The sequence below is a fragment of the Canis lupus genome, chromosome 6, assembly GCF_048164855.1.
Source record: "Canis lupus baileyi chromosome 6, mCanLup2.hap1, whole genome shotgun sequence".
In the NCBI taxonomy this organism is placed as follows: domain Eukaryota; kingdom Metazoa; phylum Chordata; class Mammalia; order Carnivora; family Canidae; genus Canis; species Canis lupus.
The window spans coordinates 2,934,930-2,951,618 of record NC_132843.1 but is presented as its reverse complement, the minus strand read 5'-3'; the positions used below and the strand labels follow the sequence as shown (position 1 = coordinate 2,951,618).

At 36.7% G+C, this 16,689-nt stretch overlaps 1 protein-coding gene across 10 annotated transcripts in view; it reads left to right on the top strand.

The window, feature by feature from the left end:
* The window catches only part of CEP192 (centrosomal protein 192), a 157,517-nt gene that overhangs the window by 61,986 nt on the left and 78,842 nt on the right, over window positions 1-16,689 (top strand). For all 10 annotated transcript variants that reach the window (XR_012032232.1, XM_072828633.1, XM_072828630.1 and 7 more), the window contains exons 13-16: window positions 2,062-2,126; window positions 2,556-2,765; window positions 5,306-5,432; window positions 6,815-6,933. Coding sequence is in view for 9 of the 10 variants with exons in the window: in XM_072828633.1 (XP_072684734.1) it covers window positions 2,062-2,126; window positions 2,556-2,765; window positions 5,306-5,432; window positions 6,815-6,933 (521 nt within the window). In the remaining variant the exon portion in view is untranslated. The remainder of the gene's footprint in view (window positions 1-2,061; window positions 2,127-2,555; window positions 2,766-5,305; window positions 5,433-6,814; window positions 6,934-16,689) is intronic.

Here is a 16,689-nt window from a genome sequence, read left to right as displayed (position 1 = left end):
AAGAGGAGATAATTCAGAAGAGGAAGGTAGACCAAGGCATAATTTCATAATGTCAGAGTCGTTCAAAATGAAAATTTATCTACTTAACCAACTTTATTCAAAAAATAAGAGATATGATGCCCTCTTCCCCATTTCTGCCTTGCCTCTCTCTCTCTCTGACAGAACCATGCATCTGAGTCACTACCTCATTTGGGCTTATGGCCTAGGATTTAAACATGATTAGGAGGTTGGGATATATGATCTGCTTCAAAATTTAACAAATAAAACATCAGGGACATTTGAGAGGACTGTTTTAGATTCTTATAGGACATAGATTCATATAAAAAATGAAGTTCTTTTTTCTCATAATTGCTGATTTTTGATAATCATACAAGGTAGCAATATTACTGTAGATTTTTCTTTAAGATTCTTCAATTAAAGTTTAGAGAAAAAGCACTTAGAATATTAAAAATAGCAGTTGGAACTGTTTACTTAATGATGTGAAAAAGTTTGATATTTAACTAATTGAAGTAAACTTAAGTTTTTCCGGGTTAGTTTCTTTAATGGTCTGATTTCCCACTTCCCCTTCCTTGGCTGCTGGTTTGCTTGGTTGATGCTTTCACATTTTAGGGAAATGGTTTTTAACATACTTTGCATCATGGGACCCATAGAGAATCTTTATGGAAAAATTTTTATGTGAAAGATTGTATTTTTCATGTGATTTTAAGAGTTTCATTATTCTCCTGATGCCTATTCGTAGACTGCTAGGTTAAGAATGTGTTTATATAAGAAATGATGGGTTTACAAGGTAAAGAACCAACACTACCCTAACATGTAAGGATCTGAGCTATCTCTCACGTTCTGTTTTTCTGATTGGAAATATTCTCCCATTTCTATTCTAATGTTGTCTCTCAAGATCTTAATTTTGAGCTGTCAGACTTTCCAAAAGGGCAGTTTGTATCTGATTACCCCTGGTGGATTAGTAAGAATGGGGGACATCTCTCCTGTTTGGGCTCCAGTAGACTCTCTCTCTCCTGGGTTGCATGAAACTTCCATTGCAGTCAGTCTCCTGGAGTACCAGGCAAAGGTCTGGAGTGGGCAGCAAGCAGGCAGAGAACTTGGGACTTTTTGATTAGGCAACATGTTTAAAATCCTTTTTGATTGTAATGCCTTGAGCAGGATCATGTGCTTTCTAGTTTATCACTGCCCCTCTATTCCCTATTGTCACACCTTGTCCTCTGGCCTCTGAGGCATTGTAGTTTGTAGCTTTGGTTTATTTATTTATTTATTTTTTAAAAGATTTTATTTATTTATTCATTAGAGAGAGAGAGAGAGGCGGAGACACAGGCAGAGGGAGAAGTAGGCTCCGTGTAGGAGCCTGATGTGGGACTCGATCCCGGGACTCCAGGATCACATCCTGGGCCAAAGGCAGGCGCTAAACTGCTGAGCCACCCAGAAATCCCCTGGAGCTTTTGTTTACAGATTAAAGGTGTCTAGGCCTGTTCATTTCCCTAAGGTGAACTGAGTTGCTCAATAGGAACTTTGAAGGCAGCTGGTGTGTGACCACTTGTTTTAGTTTGCGTAGGCGGTGAGGCTTGCTGGGATGTGGAACTTTCCTTTCTAAAACTGAGACAGTGCTGGGCAAACAGGTGGTTGGATACCCCAGCAGACCTCTTCACAATTAGTTTACAGAGTGATTTATTGTTGTGATGGTTTCAGATAAAATTTCACATGTATTCATGGTGAGTACCTTAAATCAGGTGTGCCAAAACCTTCAAAAGCTAAAACTAATGTGAATCTTTCACAAATGAAAAGCTTACATTTTAAGGCCTTTTAGTAAGTCAGGACAGGTTAGTAACTGATAGAATCAGTAACAGTAGAGTGTTCATTACCAGAAGTTTGAGAACTATAGACTTACATACTTAATACAGATGTGTCGATTGTACAATGAGAGCTTTCATACACTTTTTTCAGTTATTTTCTTTAGTATTTCATTTTCCTAACTAGTTAAGTTTTATATATCTGCTAGTTTTTAATTAGGCATTAGTATAATTTCATTATATAAACCAATTCTTTTTTAAGCTGAGGCACTGGATTTGATTGATCAAGATGAAGAAGAATTTAATAAAGAGCATCAATTTATGCAGGTTTGTATTTTACTGGCATTAACCAAAGTTTAAAATTTACCTGTATTCTTTCTGGATAGATATAGTTTGTATGGAATATATCTTGTTTTCTTATGTTTATACCATTTCTGCTTTTTCTTTCATATTCTCTATTATTAATTGAAAAATAACTGGCATACTAAAGTAATATTTAATTCACCTAGAATCACCTAAATAAGCTTTAAAGTTTTTCCATAGTTTTTAACCATGTTTTAAAATGAAGTAATGCTATTTAAACAAATAGAACATGTTCATTACCTTATTATAGCTGCTTAAGCTTGAATTTGTCCTAATTTTTTAAGACTTAAAATGTTTAAATTTTCTTAGTTAAATTTTCTTATTTTCGCATATTAGAAAAACAGAAAGAAGCCTTTCTAGGGAAATAAAATGAAACAGTAACTTTCTCCCTAGGAAGAAAATATAGATGCCCGGAACACTTCAGCTGCACTAGGTGATACGTCTTGGGGAACTTCAATTAATTACAGTTTGTTGAGGAAATCACTTAGCACATCAGATTTGGACAAAGATGATGCCAGTTATTTACGCCTATCATTAGGAGAGTTCTTCGCTCAAAGATCTGAAGCTCTTGGCTCCCTTGGTGGTGGTTACAATGTGAAAAGAGTAAGTATGCTATGTGCTAGAAGTGGTTGAATTCACAAGCCCCCTTACATTTTGAATGTTCTGATGGTATTACCTACAGCATAGTATCTTTACAGCAGGGACAGAATAGGGAACAGGATAGAGTTGTGGTAGTCAGACCGTGACTCCAGTCCTACTTCTATCTTTCAACTAATTCTGTGACAGGGATTAAGTTAACTCATCTATGCCTTGATTTTCCAATTTTTATTTATTTTTTAAAGATTTTATTTATTTATGTAACAGAGCACACACAAGCAGGGGGAGTGGCAGGGAGAGGGAGAAGTAGGCTTCCCACAGAGCAGGGAACTCAGTGCAGGGCTCCACCACAGAACCCTGAGATAATGACCCAAGCTGAAGGCAGATGCTTAACCAACTGAGCCACCCAGGCATCCCAATTTTCCAGTTTTTACAATGGAGTGCTATATAGGGTTTCATAAAAATTAAATGTGATGGGACATATAAAGTATTTAGCACCATGACTAACTTGCAGTAAATATTCAATACCTGTTAGTTGATATTGCTATTGTTACATCATTGGTTGATGGGAAGAAAACGATTTTTTTTTTAACCTCTTTTCTGAAAACATGTTTTGAAATACAGGAAAGTTTTGGTTTGAAATATAGGAAAGTTGTAATACATGTAAACATTTGAAAATTCAAGCATTGCATTTTAATGTGGTAAGTTCAAGCAATGTGGTAAGTTCTATGAAGAATGGCAAGAAGGAATTGTTTTAGTTGCAGTGATTAAGGCGACCTCTGAGGAGATGGCATTGAACTGAGACCTACATGATGGGAAGGAGGAAGCTGCCAAAAGATCTGGAGACAGGATGTTCTCAGCAAAGGGAGACTATGTATGGGAGGGTTGGAGGTAAAACCGGAGTGGCATATGGAGGACAGAAAGCAGGCCAGGGGGGGCTAATGTAAATGGGGGGAAGGATGGTTCATTGAATGGTAGAAGAAATCCAGGGCCAGATCACGAGGGGTCCTTGTAGGATGGGTTCATCTGAAATTAATTGGAAAGAGGGGCATGGAGGCAGGGAGCAACTTTGTCGTGGTGCCAACCCCATCTCCATGTGTAACATGATACTACTGTATTTGGAGCCTGGGTAGAGAGGGGCAGTGAACCAAAAGGAAGAATAGCAGCAGATAGAGGCTTAGTGCATCGTAAGAGTTGTAGTAAAGGCCGAGGTCTAAGAATGATTGTACAGATCCAGAAAAAATCAAGGATTCAAGACTGCTTTTGGATATAGAGTCAAAAGCCTTGATAAATTCCACATAGGGAGTTGGGTTATTGGAGGGAGACATATTAAACTGGATTTCACTAAACTACAGTTTGAAATAATAGCCATGGTATTAGCAAAGTCGATTTACAGAACTTAAATTTGAGACTGAACTGATTTTGATACCTTCAGTTTCTTTGACTGTCCTGATTGCACCTCAGAGTAGTGTTGAAGAGAAATGATGTTGGGGCTCCAACAAATCATATCCCTATACATTCCTATTTGTGCAGTGCATTAATTAAAAAAATGAAAAGAAGTGCTTCAGAGAGACTGATTTTCCATCTAGATTGATTGGGATTTTTGACATCATGAGACAAGTTGAAGAGTAAATGAATTTCTTACAAAATTCAAAACAAAGCACAAAACAAAGCACTGGCTCATGGAAAAATCTGTCATTTAGAGTTTCTGTTTTGGTTTTAGTTTATAAGATGTTACTTGCATTCAAGTTGCTTGTTCAAGGGAAGAAATTTCCACATGAAGATAGCCAAAAATCAAGTGCATTTAACGAATTTACATTTCAGGTCTATCAGGTGAAAGTTGTGTGAGAAAGACAGGTGGGAATTCCCTGCTCCTTAACACTTTCATCCAAGTGCTAGGAACATACCTAATCTTAATACAGATTTTTGAGGATATAGTATATAAAAGTAGTATATAAAATAAATACCCTTATGCTGTAAGTTTGTTTTTTTGTTTTGTTTTGTTTTGTTTTTGTTTTTGTTTTTTATGCTGTAAGTTTGAAGAAGGCAGGACATTTTCTTTTTTTTCTCATTAATATGTCACACTGATGATTAACAGTTCTTGACATAGTAGGTCCTCAATAATTACTGAAGAAATGTCATTTCTGGGCTATTTGAATTTGGATTTCTTAGTAAGAGCAGCTTATTTGACAGTATTAGTTTTGATGATTAAAGACAGCAGTAAGGAAATAAAACTAGACTTTTAAAGTACATCTCTAGTTATTTGAGTTTAAATAAAAAGAAAATTATTTGTTGAAGTAATTTAGCTACGTTACCCATAGTAAGATAAAATAGAATTTCTCAGGGACGCTTGAGTTGCTCAGCGGTGATCCTGGAGTCCTGGGATCAAGTCCCACATCGGGTTCCCTATATGGAGCCTGCTTATCCCTCTGTCTGTGTCTCTGCCTCTCTCTCTCTGTCTCTCATGAATAAATAAATTTTTAAAAAATAGAATTTCTTGAGAACAGTTGAAAATTAAGGAAATAATTCACGTGTTTATTTTGTAGCCATCGTTTGGTTATTTTATTAGATCACCAGAGAAGAGAGAACCTGTTGCTCTAATAAGAAAATCTGATGTATCCAGAAGTAATTTGGAAAAAGAAATGACTCTTGTTAACCATGATATATTTTCAGGTAATGGATTAAATGAAGGAGTTTTTGTAACTTTTTTTTAACCTATAAGTTAGTGGTTATGTGGTCATGTTCTTATGAGTGAAAATGTATATATTGTTTTGAATTTTTTCAGTATTAGTTAGAAATTTTATTTTTATATAACCCACATTGCCTTTTTAGCTGGGAACAAGTCAGCCAAAATCCACTTAAATCCTTTTGTAAAAAGCCAAACCAAACAAAATATAATTTGTTCAAATGGGCTAGTTAATTTTGGTCTATTAAACTACTGAGACAGTGAACTGTAGCTGTTATATTTAGGTAGACTTTGGTTAAAAAGTATTCTGAGATTTGGACTATGATAGTCTATGATAAATATCTATGACCTTTTTTTAAAAAAAAAGATTTATTTCTTTGTCTTAGTGAAGTGGGAAGGAGAGAAGGGGAGAATCTCCTGCAGACAACTGAGTGTGGAGCACAGTGCAGGGCTTGATCTCATAACCCTGAGATCATGAGCTGAGCTGAAATCAAGAGTCAGATGCTTAATTGAGCCACCCAGGCACCCTTCCATGATAAATATTTAAAATCAGACTTTTTTGATAATAACATTTAATTATTGAACAACTACTTTTTTGCTAGTACAATGCCTGGTGCTATGTATCATATGGAATTGTACAAGATATGCTCCAGTCCTTACAGAGCCTATATCTAGTGGAGGAGTTGGTTGGGATAAAGAGACTATATAGGTAATTAGTTGATGTTCTACGATTGTAAAGAAGTACTCATTTTTATTTACTTATATTTAAAGCATGTGTGCACATGCACAAGCAGTGGGGAGGAACAGAGACAGAAAGAGAGAATCTCAGGTAGGGTCCACACTCAGTGGGGAACCTGACACGAGGCTTGATCTCACAACCCTGAGATCATGCATGACCTGAGCTAAAAACAAGAATCAGACACTCAACTGAGCCACCCAAGTGTCCCCAGAAGTTCTCATTTTTAAATTCAGCTTACAATATATTTGTGAAAATTTAAAGCTGAAAGTATTAAGTGAATTTGTCAGTATTTGCAAGGGAAGATTAAAACCCACGATCTTCTTCAACGTTTAAACTTGGCAAAATCAAATTAATAGTGCTCTGATCCAGGAACGTCTGGGTGGCTCAGTGGTTGAGCGTCTGTCTTTGGCCCAGGGAATGGTCCTAGAGTCCTTTGTCCTAGTGACAAAGGATATTTAAATAGTATATTTAAAGTATATTTAAATAGTTTTTGTGAAGATGACTGATACGGAGGTCCAAAGACTCTTCCCTGGCAATTTATCATGTTGAGTGGTCCTTATCCCATAGATTGTTTCTCTGAGGAAGTGTATATGTATATATTGAAGTTGAGTTATTGTGTATTTTCTACAGGAGACTTAAAAACACAGCCAAACGAAGGATCAGTTACACTTCAGGCTGAAGAACTGGAGAGCATTTCACAAGTGGATGAAAGTGATAAGACATTAACTGTCAATAACAGCAAAACAGAGGTATCTTGAGCTTTCCATAGAGAAACTAAAACTGCATTGTCATTCTTGTTTAAGATCAACATAAGGTCAGGTGAAAAACATATGCAGTATAACATTGGTTTGGATTTTTTGGATTCAAAATTTATTATAAATGTCCTTCAAATTTTCAGAAACATATGAATCAATGTATAAATACACATGCTAAGTACATACCTATATAGAAAACATAAGCATACATAAATTTGTTTATAAAAAAACATAATCAGTTATCACAGCTTACTCATGTACACCCCCAGGTCAAGAAAGAAAATATCACTAGTATTCTGGAAACCATTATTTTGCCCCTTCGGAACACTACTCCTCCTATCTAATCTCTAACACTTAGTTTTCCTTGTTTTGGAACTTCATAAGAACTCAAATACCATGTATTCTTTTTCTTTAATATTTTTTTTCACTTTTGTTTACTAAATGCAATTATGTTGTTAGGTATAAAAGAAGCAGGGACATCTGGGTGGCTCAGTGGTTGAGCATCTGCCTTTGGCTTAGGTCGTGATCCCAGGGTCCTGGGATTGAGTCCCGCATTGGGCTCTCTGTAGGGAGCCTGTTTCTCCCTCTATGTCTCTGCCTCTCTCTCTGCCTCTCTCATTAATAAATAAAATATTTTTAAAAAGCATAAAAGAAGCATATTTTCATTATTGTATATAGTATTCTATTGTATGAATACCCTGCATTTGCTGTGCACATTAGATCTGTCTGTTGGACATGTGGAGTCTATCTTATGTCAATATGACACTGTTAAAATACTATGGCTTTATATGTCTTGATACCTTATTTTTCTTGTGAAGTATCTTGGCTATTCTCAGGCCTTTGCATTTCCATATATATTTTTATTTGTTTTTTTTTTAAGATTTTATTTATTTATTCATAGAGACACACCGAGAGAGAGAGGCAGAGACACAGGCAGAGGGAGAAGCAGGTTCCATGCAGGGAGCCCAATGTGGGACTCGATCCCAGGTCTCCAGGATCACGCCCCAGGCTGCAGGCAGCACCAAACCGCTGCACCACTGGGGCTGCTCATATATATTTTTAAAATCAAATTGCTACCTTCAGCAAACCAGCCAACCAGTTAGCACTGTTAGGCTTTTAACTGGGTTCCACTAAACTTGTAGAACCGTCAAAATGACATCTTTATAGTACTGAATCTTATAATTCATGAAAATTATATATCCTTTCACTTAGGTTTTAATTTTTGTCTATATATTATGATTTTTATGTGTGTGTGCAGAGATTATTGCACATCTTTTGTTAGATTTTTTTCCTAACTTGTTGAAACAATGTTTGTTTTTAAGATTTTTATTTATTTGAGAGAGCATGAGCAGGGGGAAGGGCAAAGAGAGAGAGAAGCAGACTCCCCTCTGAGCATGGAGACCAGTGTAGGGCTGGAGCCCAATGCAGGGCTCAATCCCAGGACCCTGAGATCATGACCTGAGCTGAAGGCAGACACTTAATGACCAAGCCACCCAGGTGCCCTGAAACAATGTTTTAATACCTTTCTTAGCTTCACTCTTCTTTTCTGTGGCTAAACAGAAATACGTGTTTTTAAAAAATACTCAACTTGTATCTAACAGCTATGCTAAATTTACTAATAACTAACTATTATCTGTAGATTCTTTGGAATTTTCTATATGTACAGTTTTACCATTTGAGAATAACAATACTTTTGTTCCTTTCTGATTTTAATACCTTCAATTTCTTTGGCCTACCTGACTGCCTCAGAGCAGTATTGAAGAGAAGTGATGATGCTGGGGCTCCCTGACAGGGTGGGAAAGCTCTTCAGTATTTTATTTTTAAATTGGTTGTGTGCTACTGTGTGGTCATCTCCTCTTCGACAAAGCAGGAAAGACTATCCAATGGAAAAAAGACAGTCTCTTCAACAAATTATGTTGAGAAAACTGGGCAGCAACATGCAGAAGAATGAAACTGGACCACTTCTTACACCATACACAAAAATAAATTCAAGAAGGATGAAAGACCTAGATGTGTGAGACAAGAATCCATCAAAATCCTGGAAGAGAATACAGGCAGCAACATCTCTGACCTCAGCCATAGTAACTTCTTGTTAGACACATCATCGGAGGCAAGGGAAACAATAGCAAAAAATGAACTCTTGGGACTTCAGATAAAAAGTTTCTGGACAGTGAAGGAAACAATCCACAAAACTAAAAGACCGCCTACTGAATGGGAGAGATATTTGCAAACGGTGTCTCTGATAAAGGGCTAGTATCCAAAATAAAGAACTTAATAACAACACTGGAAAAAAAAAAAAAACCCCAATTAAGAAATGGGCAGAAGACATGAATAGACATTTCTCCAAAGAAGATATCCAGATGACTAAGAGACACATGAAAAGATGTTCAATATCACTCATACAACCAAATCAAAACATCACAAATACAAACCAGAATCACAATGAGATACCACCTCTCACCTGTCAGAATGGCTAAAAATAACCCAGAAGACAACAGATGTTGATGAGGATGTGGAGAAAGGAGAACCCTCTTATACTGTTGGTGGGAATGCAGGCTGCTGCAGCCACTCTAGAAAACAGTATGGAGGTTCCTCAAAGAGTTAAAAATAGAACTGCCCTACAACCTCATAATTGTACTACTAGGTATTTACCCAAAAGATTAAAAAATACAGATTCGAAAGGATACATGCACCCTGATGTTTATAGCAGCATTATCAACAGTAGCCAAACAACTATGGAAAGAGCCCAAGGGTCCACTGACTGATGAATGGATAAAGATGTGGCATATATACACAGTAGAATGTTACTCAACCATCACAAAGACTGAAATCTTGCCATTTCAATGATGTAAATGGAGCCTAGAGTATATTATACTAAGCAAAATAAATTAGAGAAAGACAAATACCATGTGATTTCCCTGATGTAGAATTTCAGAAACAAAACATGAACATAGGGAAAGAAAAGAGAGAACACAAGAGCCTCTTAACTATAGAGAACAGAGAGTTGCTGGAGGGGATTTGAGTAGGGGGATGGGCTAAATGGGTGATGGGCATTAAGGGAGGGCACTTGTTAGGATGAACACTGGGTATTATATGTAAGTGGTGAATCATTACATTCTACTCCTGAAACCAGTGTTACACTATATTAACTAACTACAATTTTAAAATTTGGAGGAAAAACAAATTGGATGTGTGCTGTAGGTTTTTATTTATCATCAATTTTTAAAATTCCATTCTGATATTTGTCTTCTAGTTTGTTTTTAACTTGTAAGGACATTGAATCCTGTCAAATGCTTTTTTGCATCTGTCAAGGTAAACATAAGCTTTCTTTTTTTCTGGTAATGTGGTAAATCATAAATAGTTTTTGACTATTATACTGTTCTATAGTTGGAATAAACCTATCCTTTTTATAGATCATTGGATTTGCTTTGCTTATGGTCTTTTTGGAAGTTTGCATCTGTGAGTGAGAGGAACGTCTTTTTGGTTTTGGGATCAAGGTTTTGATGGTCTCATTTTTGTCTATTTTTTGAAAGAGTGTGTGTAAAAATGGTGCTGTTTTATTTAAGATGGGTGCTGTTAGATTTGGGTAGAATACATTGATGAAATCTTCTGAATCTGGAGTTTTCTTTAATACTTTTTAATTGCTGAATCAATGTCTTTTAAGATTTTATTTATTTATGGGGGAGAGAGAGAGCATGTGAACACAGCAGGGTGAAGGGTAGAAGGGAAAGGGAAAGGAACAAGCAGACTCCCCACTGAGCAGGGAACCTAACTTAGGGCTCGATTCCAGGATCCCAAGATCATGACCTGAGCTGAAGTCAGATGCTTCACCAGCTGAGCCACTCAAGTACCCTTCAATTTCTTTAATAGTTATAGGACTATTCTGATGTTTAAAACTTGTGTCAGGGGGATCCCTGGGTGGCGCAGCGGTTTAGCGCCTACCTTTGGCCCAGGGCGCGATCCTGGAGACCCGGGATCGAATCCCATGTCGAGCTCCTGGTGCATAGAGCCTGCTTCTCCCTCTGCCTATGTCTCTGCCTCTCTCTCTCTCTCACTGTGTGCCTATCATAAATAAATAAAATAAAATGAAAAATTTAAAAAATAATAAAACTTGTGTCAGTTTTAGTAAATTGTGGTTTCCTAGGAATTACATCTTTTATCTAAACTTGAAAATATACTCCATACAAATTGATAAATATTGACCATAATATCCTCTTGTGACTGTTTGATTGTTTAGTATTTTAGGTTGGTTTTTTTTTTAACCTTTTATTTATTCATGAGAGACACAGAGAGAGAGGCAGAGACACAGGCAGAGACTCAGGCAGAGGGAGAAGCATGTTCCCTGCAGGGAGCCTGATGGCGGGACTTGATCCCAGGACCCCAGGATCACGACCTAAGCCAAAGGCAGACATTCAACCACTGAGTCACCCAGGTGTCCCTAATTTAATTTTAGGTTCTTAAGGGACATCTTCATTGTTATGTATTAGCTTATGGAGATAACTGTTCAGCTTAACTTTTCTGCCTTTCTGCTTTTCTTATATAAACATCTGATGGTACAAATTTCCCTTAAAGGAAGGATTTTTTTGTGTCCCATACAATTTTTTTACATCATATATGTTTAGATATGTCATACTATCTTTTTTTTTTTTTTTTTTTTTTTTTGTCATACTATCTTTATTCCATTTAATGTATTTCCCAATATCTCTGGTCCATTGTGTATAACAGGTGTATTGCATAGTTTCCAAACATTTGGGGATTTTCCAAATTTTTAAATACTGATTCTAGGCCTGTTGTACTGCCGTCAGAGAAACCTTGGTTTTAGTCCTTTGAAATTTTTTGAAACATGATAAATAGCTCAGGATTTGTTCCATTTTTTTATTTTTATTTTTTTTAACTATTTTATTAATTCATGAGAGACACAGAGAAGAGAGAGAAGCAGAGACACAGGCAGAGGGAGAATCAGGCTCAGTGCAGGGAGCCTGATGTGGGACTCGATCCCGGGACTCCAGGATCACGCCCTGGCTGAAGGCAGGTGCTAAACCGCAGAGCGACCCAAGGATCCCCTGTTCCATTTTTAAAAAATACTTTCTATGCATGTGACAGGAATGCCTGTGGTGTGATCCTTGGTTGGTTGCTTCTCTATATTTTATTCAGGTAAAACTTATTAAATCAGAGTGTTGAAACTGTATTTAAAATTATTGTACTTGTTCTTTGGGTTACTTAGATATTAAACTGTCACACTGTCATTATGAATTTGTCTGATATTCACTTTTATTCTGGTAGTATTTAAAAAATTTTGAAGCTATGTTTTTTAGGTACATACAAATTAGAATTGTTGTCTCTCTGAAGAGGGACACTATATCATACTTAAAGGGTCTATCCAACAAGAGGACCTAAAAATCCTCTTAATGTGGGATTTCATTGGTATTGGTTGTGATCTCTCACAACCCTTAATGTGGGAGCCCTTAATGTGGGAGCTGCCAAGTATATCAATCAATTAATAATTAAATAAAGACCTACTTAGATAATAATACACTAATAGTAGGAGACTTTACGGCACTTTCTGCAAATGACAGATCTTCTAAGCACAACATCTCCAAAGAAACAAGAGCTTTAAATGATACACTGGTCCAGATGGATTTCACAGATATATATGGAACTTTGCATCCAAACTCAACTGCATAAACATTCTTCTCAAAAGCACATGGAACTTTCTCCAGAATAGACCACATACTGGTCACAAATCAGGTCTCAACCGATACCAAAAGATTGGAATATTCCCCTGCATATTTTCAGACCATAGTGCTTTGAAACTTGAACTCAATCACAAGAAGAAATTTGGAAGAAACTCAAAACACGTGGAGGTTAAGAGCATCCTGCTAAAAGATGAATCAGTCAACCAATAAATTAGAGAAGAATTAAAAAGATTCATGGAAGCTAATGAAAATGAAGATACAACCGTTCAGAATCTTTGGGATACAGCAAAAGCAGCCCTAAGAGGGAAATACATCGCAATACAAGCATTCCTCAAAAAATTGGAAAAGACTTAAATACATAAGCTAAGTTCGCACCTAAAGGAACTGGAGAAAGAACAGCAAATAAAACCTACACCTAGCAGAAGAAGAGAGTTAATAAAGATTTGAAATCAATGAACTCAATGAAATAGAGACCAGAAGAACTGTAGAACAGATCAACAAAATCAGGAGTTGGTTCTTTGAAAGAATTAATAAGATAGATAAATCATTGGCCAGCCTTATTAAAAAGAAAAAAGACTCAGATTAATAAAATCACAAATGAAAAAGGAGAGATCACAACCAAGGAAATACAAACGATTTTAGAAAGATTATGAGCAGCTATACACCAATAAATTAGGCAATCTGGAAGAAATGGACCCATTTCTGGAAAACCACAAATTACCAAAACTGGAACAGGAAGAAATAGAAAACCTGAACAGGCCAGTAAACCAGGGAGGAAATTGAAGCAGTCACCAAAACCTCCCAAGATACAAAAGTCCAGGGCCAGCTGGCTTCCCAGGGGAATTCTATCAAACATTTAAAGAAGAAACCATACCTATTCTACTCAAGATGTTCCAAAGGACAGAAACGGCCACAATACTTCCAAACTCGTTTTATGAGGCCAGCATCACCTTAATTCCAAAACCAAAGACTCCACCAAAAAGGAGAATTATAGACCAATATCCGTGATGAACAGAGATGCAAAACTTCTCACCAAGATACTTGCCAGTAGGATCCAACAATATATTAAGAAGATTATTCACCATGACCAAGTGGGATTTATCCCCGGGATGCAAGGCTGGTTTAACACTCGTAAAGCAATCAATGTGGTAGATCATATCAATAAGAGAAAAAACAAGAACCATATGATCCTCTCAATAGATGCAGAGAAAGCATCCATGCCTGATCAAAACTCCTCAGAGTATAAAGATAGAGGGACTTTCCTCAGAATCTTAAAAGCCATCTATGAAAAGCCCACAGCAAATATTCTCAATGGGAAAAAACACTGAGAGCCTTTCCCCCTAAGGTCAGGAACACGACAAGGATGTCCACTTTCACCACTGCTATTCAATAAGGTCCTAGAAGTCCTAGCCTCAGCAATCAGACAATAAAAAGAAATAAAAGGCATTCAAATTGGCAAAGAGAAGTCAAACTCTCCCTCTTCGCAGATGACATGATACTGTACATAGAAAACCGAAAAGACTCCAAGATTGCTAGAACTCATACAGTGATTCGGCAAAGTGTCAGGATACAAAAATCAATGCCCAGAAATTAGTGGCATTTCTTTACACTGACAAGGAGACTGAAGAAAGAGAAATTAAGGAATCAGTCCTGTTAAAATTGCACCCAAAAGCATAAGATACCTAGGAATAAACCTAACCAAAGAGGTAAAGGATCTATACCCTAAAAACTACAGAACATTTCTGAAAGAAATTGAGTAAGACACAAAGAGATGGAAAAACATTCCATGCTCATGGATGATAAGAATTAATATTATGAAAATGTCTATGCTACCCAGGGCAAGTTACATGTTCAATGCAATCCCTATCAAAATACCATGGACTTTCTTCACAGAGTTGGAACTAATAATCTTAAGATTTGTGTGGAATCTGAAAAGACCCCAAATGGCCAGGGGAATATTTAAAAAGAAAACCAGAGCCGGGGCCATTACAATGCTGGATATCAAGTTGTACTACAAAGCTGTGATGATCAAGACAATGTGGTACTGTCACAAAAACAGACACATAGATCAATGGAACAGAATAGAGAACCCAGAAATGGGGCCCCAAAACTAATATTCAACAAAGGAAAGACTATCCACTGGAAAAAGGACAGTCTCTTCAATAAATTGGGGGAAATTGGACAGCCATGGGCAGAAGAATGAAACTAGACCATTATCTTACACCACACACAAGAGAAACTGAAAATGGATGTGAAAGCTCTAAATGTGAGACAATAATCCATCAAAATCATAGAGGAGAACACAGGTAAATTTTTTAACCTGGCCACAGCAACTTCTTGCAAGATACATCTATGAAGGCATGGGAAATAAAAGCAAAAATGAATTATTTGGACTTAATCAAGATAAAAAGTTTCACAGCAAAAGAAACAGTCAACAAAACTAAAAGACAACCTACAGAATGGGAGAAGATATTTGCAAACGTCATATCAGATAAAGGTCTGGAATCCAAGATCTATAAAGAACTTCTTAAACTCCATACCCAAGAAACTAACAATCCAATCATGAAATGGGCAAATGACATGAACAGAAATTTCACCAAGAAGACCTACACATGGCCAACAAGCACATGAGAAAATGCTCTGCATCACTTGCCATCAGGGAAATAGAAATCAAACCACAATGAGATACCACCTCACACCAGTGAGAATGGGGAAAATTAACAATAGAGGAAACAACAAATGTTGGAGAGGATGTGGAGAAAGGGGAACCCTCTGGCACTGTTGGTGGGAATGTGAACTGGTGCAGCCACTCTGGAAAACTGTGTGGAAGTTCCTCAAAGAGTTCAAAATAGAACTGTCCTATGATCCAGGAGTCACACTGCTGGGATTTACCCCAAAGATACAGATGCAGTGAAACGCCGGGACATCTGCACCCCAGTGTTCATAGCAGCAATGTCCACAATAGCCAAACTGTGGAAGTAGTTTCGGTGTCCATCGACAGATGAACGGATCAAGAAGATGTGGTCTTTATATACAATGGAATATTACTCAACCATGAGAAAGGATGCATACCTACCATTTGCTTTTTACATGGATGAAACTGGAGGGTATTCTGCTTTGTGAAGTAAGTCAATCGGAGAAGGACAAACATTATATGGTCTCATTCATTCGGGGAATACAAAAAATGATAGGGATTAAAGGAGAAAGGAGAGAAAATGAGTGGGAAATATCAGTGAGGGTGACAGAACATGAGAGACTCCTAACTCTGGGAAACCAACCAGGGTAGTGGAAGAGGAGATGGGTGGGGGGGTTGGGGTGACTGTGTGACGGGCACTGAGGAAGGCACTTGATGGGATGGGCACTGGGTGTTATGCTATGTTGACAAATAGAACTCCAATTTAAAAAATATAAAGAAAAGAAAATAGGATTGCTATCTCTGGTGAATCAAACCTTCTGTCCTTGTGTATGACTGCCTTTGTCTGCAGTTATACTTAATAATCTTACGTCTAGTCTTATATTAACATCGCTAACAGTAGCTTTCTTTCTTTAGTGTCTAGTTATTTAGTGCTTGCATGTTCTATCTTTTTCTATTTTGGTTTTAACCTTTCTAAATCTTTTAGATGTTTCTCTTCTAAGTACATAGCACTGAATTTTATTTTTCAAGTAGTTGCACAGTCTATTTGTATTTAGTGGAATTACCAATATATGAGCATTTGAATCTGCTCTCTATTCATTTTCATTCTTTTTCTTTTGTACATTCTGTGGTTTTTAAAAATTATATTATTCAGTTTCTTCCATTTATTAATTTGGTGATTATTTATTCTTTCCCTGTTATTTTAGTAATTACCCAAGAAATTATAACTTGTTTTCTTCACTGACTAATGTTAAATAAAAATTGGGTGGTGGTTGTTTTGTCTTTTTTGCCTTACTAAACATTACAAGGACCATAAAATACTCAATTTTTTCTGCTTCAGTCTTAAAAGATACCCCAAAGATAATAAAAAAGATACTTAAAAGATACCCTTGTTTCTTCTTTGTTTTATATTTTAATTCT